This window comes from Orycteropus afer, unplaced genomic scaffold (genome assembly GCF_000298275.1).
Source record: "Orycteropus afer afer isolate SDZICR_OR568_19922 unplaced genomic scaffold, OryAfe1.0 scaffold00457, whole genome shotgun sequence".
Classification (NCBI taxonomy): domain Eukaryota; kingdom Metazoa; phylum Chordata; class Mammalia; order Tubulidentata; family Orycteropodidae; genus Orycteropus; species Orycteropus afer.
The window spans coordinates 321,959-332,358 of record NW_006922044.1 but is presented as its reverse complement, the minus strand read 5'-3'; the positions used below and the strand labels follow the sequence as shown (position 1 = coordinate 332,358).

At 35.6% G+C, this 10,400-nt stretch overlaps 1 protein-coding gene across 1 annotated transcript in view; it reads left to right on the top strand.

Annotated features, from left to right (window-relative positions):
• The window catches only part of LUZP2 (leucine zipper protein 2), a 412,454-nt gene that overhangs the window by 369,553 nt on the left and 32,501 nt on the right, over positions 1–10,400 (top strand). The window contains exon 9 of the mRNA XM_042782748.1: positions 8,022–8,114. Coding sequence (XP_042638682.1) covers positions 8,022–8,114 — 93 coding nt within the window. The remainder of the gene's footprint in view (positions 1–8,021; positions 8,115–10,400) is intronic.

Below are 10,400 nucleotides of genomic sequence, written 5' to 3'. Positions count from 1 at the left end.
TATATATATATATATATATATGTTTGTAACTTTAACGCCCCCCTTTCTTGGAAATATTATTAAATGTTAATACATTTTCTTTTATACCCTTAGAATCACAGAGCACTAGGCTGCCCATTGCCCATGCCTGCCTCCGGCATTAAGGAATACTTGTAGAAAAAATGTCAGTTGAGCTGACCCTGTGGATTCATAATTATAACTAGGGAAGGAAAGAAAGTGGAATGAAAGAAAAAAATTGAACAAAAGCACCAAAACCCATTGCCACCAAGTCGATTTCAACTCATAGCAACCCTGTAGAACAGAGTAGAACTGCCCAGTAGGGTTTCCAATGCCATAAATATTTAAATTAGCAGATTGTCACATTTTTCTCCTGCAGAGTGGTTGGTGGTTTCAAACTGCCAAACCTTTCTGTTAGTGGCTGAGCACTTTAACCACTGCATCCTCAGGGGTACTGAACAAGAGGACAGAAACAGAATAACATAGGACTTGTTCAGAAAACACTGAGTTCCTTAACGTTGCCACAGAGGTCCTGTCAAGCCCACTTATTTTTGATAATTGGGTTAAACAAAAAATATTTGTCATTGAGCCAACTCCAACTCATGGTGATCCCATGAATGTCAGAGAACTATGCTCCACTAGGTTTTCAGGGGGTGATTTTTTCTGAACTAGATCACCAGGCCTTTCTTCTGATGTATCTCTAGGAGGAGTAGAAAAACCAATCTTTTGGTTAGCAGCCAAATGATTTAACCATGTGCTCCACTCAGGGACACTAATAACTGGACTTCTAATACTGTTTATCATATATAATATCTGCTCACATTAGACTAAAGGGACATTTGAGCAAAATCCAAGATTATTTTTGTAAGAATCAAGTAAGCTATTTAGTTTCTAGTGATTTTTTTTTTTTTTTTCCTTTTGTTTAGAAATAACTCTATTACTCAGAATCCCAAAAGAGGACTTGTTGTCCCTCATGGAGTTTAGCTAACATTGGCAAACAATCTCAGGCTGGAATGCTGTGTACTCAAAGGAAATAAATAGAATGCCAGGTAGTTTGTGGCTTCTTCAATTTACAACCTTCATTCAAGAAATGCCATAAGGGTGAGGAATATAAAGATAGCCATGGACAAATGGTTCATTTGTTCTCTGATGAAGCATAGAAGGACTTTAGTAGAATTAGGAGCATGGGACTAGAAGGACATTAACTTAGCATTGAAAAATATGTATTAACTAATGCAGTTTGTGGGTAGGTGTTATATATAGTAAATTACCTTTGAGGATAGAAAGGGTGATTAAGCAAGGAGTTACAGTACTCATTTAACTAACTTTCTTTTGTTCTTTCATTCTTTCTCTCTCTCTCTATTATTTATTTATTTATTTGTTTGTTTATTAACCATTCTGAGCTATTCCTGAATTTTTGTTGTTGTCGTTATCACTGAAGATAATTCCTCTGGTCATTCCCTTACCCTCATCATACATATATTAAATAAGTTAAAGAATGGATAATTCTGAGATTACTATGGCTTTATGGCAGCCAAGCCACCCTTCCTTATGATTTTAACTCATATGTCAACAACCTATAAATACATAAAACCATTAGAGATATTTAGTAGGCAAAAATATAAATATAGGAGAATTGAATAATGTAATTTAATGCACATATATGGGCATTTGCATTCTTCAAATAGAGCTTTTTCACGTGTTTAGTATATGTGTGCCAATGTGTTTTAATCACTTGATTACAAATAAAGTCTTAATTAAGTTAAAGCATATTTAGCAAAGTACATTTTATAGAGTAGAGTCCCTCTTCTTTTCATCAATAGCTCAATACAGAAACTGTTGTTGTTGTTGTTGTTTGACTAGAGCCTTGGAAAAAGTCATTACTAACTTTGAGAGTAAAGTTGGGCCCCAGCGAATGGTGACAGTCTTTTCACAAACAATCATATCTATCCAGGAGGTATTGAGATGGAGTTGGCAGAACAAAGAAATTATAATCTGAAAATATGTTTTAAATTGCTTGCCATATTATATGCAAACTATAAGCAAACACTTTTGGTGACTCACTGGACCTTTTAAACTCTCAATTTCTTCCTCCTTAACATAAAGCTGATAATACTTGCCTTACAGAATTCAGGTGTGATATTATAACTGAAGAGATTTGTGATATTTTTATTTTAAAGGAAAAATAAATCTGAGCTTAATAAGAAGATATATTATTAAAAAAGATTTTTGTAAGGTGATGAGAGGTCTATTTTCACAGAACACTTTGACAATAAGATCAGCAAGTATTTAATGGTTAGGAAAAAAAGACTTTCCTTTTATAAAGTGTTAAAAACTAAAAAACAAACTCACTGCTGTCAAGTCAGATCCGACTCATAGCGACCCCTCCTTGGGTTGCCGAGGTAGTATCACTACGGAAGTAGATTGCCGAACCTTCCTTCCGAGGAGTGGCTAGTGGGTTTGAACCGCCAGCCTTCTGGTTAGCAGTCAAATGCCTTAGACACTATGCCACCAGAGCTCCTATAAAGAGTAAACAAAACTAAAAGTAAATGGGCATGGGAAAATGAGATGAACATGTTATGTGATTTTATAACAGAGAGTTCAGCTTTTTCTTAGGAGAAGCTGTTAAAGAAATGCCCTCAGTTGGATCAGGATGATGGCAAGCCAAACCTCGGGGATGTAGAGAATCTTAACCAAAGTTTAGTTAATCAATATTTTGTTCTGTTTGATCAGTAGGAACAAACAGTTCAATTAATCATTTGTTAAGAAAGAATGGGAATTTGGGAAGTCTCTGTCTGACCTTGTAAACGATAAACAAGAGGAACAATCTATGAGTCTTATCTAATTCGTGTGGGGAAGCACAACTGTGGTATTCTTGACCTCATAAAAGCACCCAGTTCTTAATCATTAAATACCACATTTTATACTTAAAGAAATTTAATTTTCAATGCTTTCTGGTGTACCCTGGTAAAGTGATATATAATTTCTTCCTATCATTAGAAGTAATTCACATATAGATTTCTTTTTTTTCCCTAAGTGAAATTAAATGGATAATTTCAAAATTGATATATGGATTGACAAACCAGGGAAGCCAGCTGTTTAATAGATTAACACTTAGGTAGTCCCTGGCAAATTTAGGGAAGAGAAAAAGTTTACTGTCATTCCTTTATTTTCTGCTCTTTGTGACCTAAGTAGTGAATTAAGCCCCTTCTTATCCTTTGAAGTATTAAGGACCCACAAGAATAAATGAATATGTACATATAAACATGAATAAGCAACACGAATAAATACATGAAGGAAAGAAAGCAAGAGAGAGAGAGAATAAGAGAGAGAAGAGCAAATAAGGAATCTATCCTTTTATTCTTGGCATATTTCTTATATCAGACTCTCCACAAAAAACTGGGAGAATTTCCATAAATGAATAATTTATTCCTAAGAGAGTATAATTAATTAGCAAATATGAAAATGCCTCATTCTAATAGTGATTAGAGACATACTAAATAACAAAATAATTGCATTTTACAATTATATTAAACACATACTTTGAAATGAACAGTCCACCATTGGTGAGTTGGGTTACTATTTTGAGCTATCCTAGCCAGGTTAGATATCCTTCTTGTTGGTTCCCATGGCTGATGTCACGATGCCAATTTTAGTTTAGTGGTGTGACTCCCTGGGTCAATCCAGGTCTCTTTGGTTACATGCAACATTGACCCTGACCAAATTAAACAAATAGGATTTGTGGATAGAACATCAGAAGCTCATAGTATTAAGGAAAAATGGAAGAAAGAAGCCTGGGACAGGCAGAAACAGAGGCTGCTCCAGAAGACTGTGAAGCATGGACCATAAGAACTGTTATTTTAGTAACAACTTGAGTGACACTCTGCTGAAATGAATGTATCTAAACATCGGTAGCCTCACCTTAGGCTGGCCAATATCCATGGAGCATTCAGTGGCCTAATTTGGGTCATTTACCCATATCTTGGGTAGGACAGGGAATTTGATAAACCAAAAAATATTTGGGATAATCGTGCTTTGAGAAAAAGGTAACCCTCTAGAAAGAAATCACAGACTATTAGATAGGTTAGAGGGAATGATAAGCAGTGAATACAAAACAAATTGGAGCTTTCAAGATCTGTTTTAACCTTTGTTCTCAAGTTCCAAACACAATGCTTTCCCTGAGTGGATGCTCAATAAATGTTTATTGACATCGCTGGAAATAATTCAAATTGTCACAATTTGAAAACTTTCCTATAACTATAAATGTGTTCATTTCCTTTGGTTTGGTACTGATCTTTAACGTTTAACTTTTATTCATCCTATGGATTATATTCTAAATCAATGATGGAAAGGTAAAACAAATAAGCAAACACATACCAAGTTTAAAATATCTCCTAGCTTCAGAAGATGCAGTGATGAATAAGGGACATGGTCCTACTCTTAGGAGTATCCAGCTTATGAGGAGAGTTAGATGTTTAAATCAATGGAAAGGGTGATATAAATTATCACAAAGGCTGGTACCTGGAAGATTGATGTTCATCACATCATCTTTATAACCTCAAAGTGAAAAAGCTAAAATCTTCAATCATAAGATACATTTATTTTTTGAAAATTACTCCATGAAATATTATTTAGGCAAGTTTGATATGTATGTGTGTGTGTGTGTGTGTGTGTGTGTAAAGCCTATATAGCACCTTTTATATGTTATATAGGGTTGCTGTGAGCTGGAATTGACTTGATACTGTTGTGTTTTGTACATTTAAAAGGAAAGTAAAAATGCTGTAGGCACTATAATTTTGACTATGTTAAATATTCATTCCTGTGAATAGGAACAAAGATTAGGAAATAACATAGAGAAATAAAAATAGCTATTGCTAGAATAATGGATGAGTTTTATTTTTCAATTTTCTGTAATACTATTATGCAATAAATTAAATTTATAAGGAAATGTTGGGACTATGTATTCAGTTATCTGATTGTTCAACAGAAACAAAATACAAGTAAAATTGCTCTCTTGCAATAAGTAGATTTAATCTATCTTTAAATTTATTTTAACAGCAGCATTGCTTTCTGTAAATGTCAGGGGAGATTATCCTTTTGTTAGTGTTTATTTATTTCTCTTGCTCTTTTTAACTTTATTTTTTCAAAACAAATGAAACCAAACACACTATCATCAGGTCAATTCCAATGCGTAGTGCCACTACAGACCAAGTAGAACCCCAAAGGGTTTCCAAGACCAAATCTTTACAGAAACAGACTGCTTCATTTTTCTCCCGCTGAGTGGCTGGCAGGTTCAAGCCACAGACCTTTGCATCACTATAGCACCTTGTTTCCTCAAAGCATGTCTAATTTGGAGATTCTGTATGGAAGAAAGTTGCTGGGTGTTCAGTAAGTTTTACGTAGAAGAAATGGCTGTCATGACTTTTGTTAATGACTTTTTATAAACTATCACTAATAAGCCATATCTATTTAGCAATCCCAAGAACTTTAAAATTTCTATTACTAATATAAAATCACCCTCCTTGCTTCAAATGTGCCCTGTCTTTAGCTTTTTGTATTTATGTAGAATTCTTCAAATTATGTAGTTTAAAACTTTGTCTCAAGAAACTCTGGTGGAATCAATTTGACAGCAGAGGGTTGGAATCTTTACTCCCACCATGTAATCGGTGCCCAATTTCTTTTAGATCTCCATTACTGACACCTGTGTTCAGCCTTCTTAACATCTACCTGGTCATTGTAATTGCCCCATTATTGATTCCTTCATCCTAAGGCTTTTCTGTTTCATTGGTGCCTACACACTGTTGACACATGCTGATACAGGCTCCAGAGAAGTTACACCTCACTTTAAAATATACAAAGAGGTCCCCATTAATTATTAAATTAAGTTCAATCTTTTTGTTAAATTTTGGATCCCCCTGTTTATAAAAGAATAGGTCAATTTATCTTTACTTTGCTTCCTTCACAAAGAATGCCCTCTCTGCATCTTGCCTAAATCATTTAAAGATTTGTGTTAAAGATATCTTTTTCATGCCTATTTTTATTATCTCAAATGGATTTGAACTCTATCATTTCAAAATATATACAATTCTTTTTGTGTCCTCTTTTATTTAATCTGCTTTATACTACAGTTATTTATGCAAATAAGCTCTGGAGGCACAGTGCCTAAGGCATTTGACTGCTAACCAGAAGGTTGGTGGTTCAAACCCACCAGGCACTCCTCAGAAGGAAGGTTGGGCAATCTACTTCCATAGTGATACCACCTTGGAAACCCAAGGAGGGGTCACTATGAGTCAGGGACGACTCGATGGCATATAACAACAACAACAAACCCAAAGGGGGTCGCTATGACTTAGAGTCGACTCTATGGTAGTGAGTTTGGTTATGTTTTGGTTGTATGGTCACAGAAACTATGCTTTTCTCGTCTTTGTAACCACCAACAGCATGTAGTAAACAGTCCTGCCTTATTTTATTACAGATAATGTCCAAAGCTAATCAAAGAGATTTGGTTGGATTAGAAAGAAGATATTTGGGTTTCCTGCTTAATTGTCATTCTTTTTCACAGAGAAAATCCAGAGGAGATATCAAAAGGCAGGGGTCTAAACTAGCAAGAAAAGGATGGAAAAGAGTAAGAGGGGGAAGGTGGTTACTGCCTTCTGGGACTCACACAACCAAATTGAACCTGTCTGAATATAAAGAATGAGAATTTTACTTATTTATCTGTTTGTTTGTTTATATATTTTTCCTGGAGCTGAATATCTGATAGACTTATGTAAACCAAAAAAAAAAAAAAAAAATCAACTGCCACCAAGTCGATTTTGACTCATAGTGACTCCTTGGGTTTCTCAAGCAGTATCTCTATGGAAATAGATTGCCCAGTCTTCCTTCTGAAGAGTGGCTGGTGGGTTTGAACCTCCAGTCTTCTTGTTAGCAGTCAAATGCCCTAGGCACTATGCCACCAGAGCTATTTTCATTTTTTGCTCTGATATTGTACTAATTTTATTATGAATGCCCTTTTCCATATTTAAGATTTTATCAGTTTCATTATGTATCCTTTGTTTTTATTATAATAAAATATTATTTCTGTAAGATTATTTTCTTTCCTAGGAATATAATTGCCCATGGGAAACCAGGTCAGCTCTTGTATAGAAAGTAGCCTTGGTGGAAAACTGGGTGGGCATTGTGATCCAAAATGTCTTCCTAGGCAACCAATGGCTAGAATCTTTTTCTCCTCCTCCCCTGGGATTCACTGGGATCAAATTTCAAACACAAGATAATATACACAGAGTTACTTTATTTCAGTCCTCGGCTAGTATCTTCATAGGTTAATAGGAATAGCACCATATTCAAATCAGCTCTATAAAGAAATACATACAAATTTAAGTGGATCATCTTAGACCTGCTTATAGTAGGAATATTTTCATAGATTAATCATGGCATACCCTCCCCTAGCAAAAGCTAAATAAAACCTCCATTTTTAATTTAGCATTCCTAAAAAGATAGATTTTAGAATAAAATTTAGTGTTTCTAGGGGACTATATCAGTTTTAAATTATGAAACAGAGCTTGATTGCTCAGTGAAGTATTGCTGTGAATATAATGCTCTATTTAAAATACAGTTTGATGTTATAAGACATTTTCTGTATCATTCAGAAAATAAAATGTACACTTGCTACTTCTCAGATTTATTTGGCTTTTAAAATAATGAGAAAGTATAGGATTACTGCTTCTTGAGGACTAGAGTACTTAACCTAAATGTTATTTTGCATGAAATATATATTTCGAATGGGAAAATAATCCCATTGAACACCACTAATACAAAATTGAATAGGAATTGTTTCATTTAATTTCCAAGAGTTGCTGAAGGTATAAAGATTGTTAAGGTCTCTGATAAATCTCTCCTTCATTCTTTTTCATGTGCATTGTTGCCATACTGCTGCCATTATGTCCTATTTTACAACAACCATATGGATTTATATGCTGAACCTATTTGTCTTGGTTTTAAATAATCTGTTTTCCTCCCTAAAGCCTCAACAAAGTGTGCCTGGAAACAACGAGGGATCTAAAGTCGAGTCAAGAAAGGAAGAAAATCCAAGTACCACTGAGTTTGATTCTCAAAAGGTAAGATTAATTTAAAGTTGTTTAAAGATATTCACCATGAAAACATGGACATGAATTATCAATCCTAGTTCATATTAAGGAGTGCTGGTGGTGTAGTGAGTAAGGCATTTGACAGTTCAAACCTACCAGCCACTCCTTGGAAGGAAGATTAGGCAATCTACTTCCATAGAGATACTGTCACGGAAACCCAAGAAGTGGTCACTATGAGTTTTTGTTGAGTTCATATCAACATAAATGCTCTACTTACATATACTCTCTATTATCTAAACATTATACTTTTAAACGTGAGAAAGTAAATATTCTTTGGATGTACAACTGGACTCTTAGAAGAAACTCACTGACATCAAGTCAGTTCCATCTCATAGTGAATCCCATTGGATTTCCAAGGCTGTAAAACTTTATGGAAGTGGATTGTCTCATCTTCTTCCCATGAAGCAGTGGTAGGTTTGAACCACCTACCTTCTGGTTAGCAGCCAAACACCTTAATTACTATGCCACCAGAGCTCATTAACCAGGCTCTGAGGAATATCATGAATGTTTTCTGTCAGAAAGTGAGTGAATGACTATAGGGCTCAGCAACCTTATCTTTCTCACAATCACAGCAGAGAGTTGTTAAAATATGAAGAGAAAAAATTAGCATGATATGATACTATAACATTCTCTCTATAAAACAAATCAACCCAGCATTAATGAGACATCACATTAAAGAAAGAGACTCTTACCTCCAAATGGTAAGAGGAAATATGAAGCTTGCATCTTGTGGTTTTACACTCATACACACACGCACGCACACACACATAATCTAATTGCAATTCTAAATTTTTGGTAAAAGCAAATTTATAAATTTATTATTCCTGGACTTGAGAAATAGAACATAAAAATAATGTGTTGAATTGACTAAAAGTTAGTTTTCAATCTAGTTGAGAAAAATGGATAGTGTCTGCTGAAACAAGTGATTCTTGAAAAGATATCAGGCTGCAGCTAAAGGAAGTAAGGAATAATAACAAAATAAGTTAACCTTGTCAGCCTCTTTTTCTGCTGCTGGCTGTCAAAGTGGATTTAGAAAAAAATGATTTCTCAGCAATTTTTTCCTCAAATCTTAGTGTATTTAGACGTATACCCAAATAATATGTTACAATATAAAAGGCTTATGAGAAGTAGAAATAAAATGTTCTACAGTCTACATCTAAGAGAGGAAGAACTACGGAAGGCTGTGGGTAGAAAGGAACATTTTGCTGTATTTTGAAGGACAGGCAGACCTTTGAAAGTGAGAGAGATTGTGCAGAGAGGCAAGATAAATGGTGTGTTAGATTGGGTTCTCTAGAGAAACACAAAAACCAGCAAAGGGTATATATATAGAGAGAGAGAGAGAGAGAGAGGGAGAGAGGGAGAGAGAGAGAAAAAAAAATTTATCTTAGGAAAATGGCTCACAAACGTATAGAAGCCGGCAAGTCCAAAGTCCCTGGAGGAAACGTTGGACTGGTGGCAGCCTTAGCTTCCGCAAATGCAAGAGGCCAAGAAATTCAAGGCTGACAGGCAGCACACTGGTTGTTGACTCCAACAAAAGATGAATCCAAGATCTCCAGGCCAAGCGGTGGGCTGCTCACTCACGGAAGGTTGTAGTCCGCACACCAGGGTTCCAGTCCCTCAAAGAATGTCTCTCTTCCCAGGATGTCCCTGGATATCCCGGAAGCAGGCCACACTCCTAGGGAAACTCCCCTTAGTCAGATTGACCACTCAGAACGCAGTCATCTGATCCCATCATGGGAACAACTACACAGAACTGAGTTCCAGCCAAGTTGACATATAGCTCCAACTATCACAGTCCACCTCTTGTCAACTTGGCAGTTGTACAAATCCTATTAACCATATATAATCTCCAAATAAGAACAATTACAGAGTCATATTTGTGCCTAACATGATACATTAACACACATACAACCAAAATGCATTAATCTTATTTACATTTCACAGCTCATAACAGAAGGAAACAAAAATATTTGATGCACATATAAAATGAAGAAATATAACTATCACAGTCCTCGTTTCTGCAGCTGGTCACGTGGTCGTAGCTGATATTCAGAACTACCTTCGCCCACCACCCATTCTGTATTTCCCTTGTCCTCAGCAAGCACCTCAGCTGGTCCTGGTTCTTTGCCTGGTGGGGTGACCCAAACCTTCATTCCTGAAGGGTCTGGGCCATTAGCAGTCATATCAGAATTGGGTTGCTGTAATTTTCCATTGACTTTAATCACAGGGCATGGTTGTACTATAAGACGTCCTAAA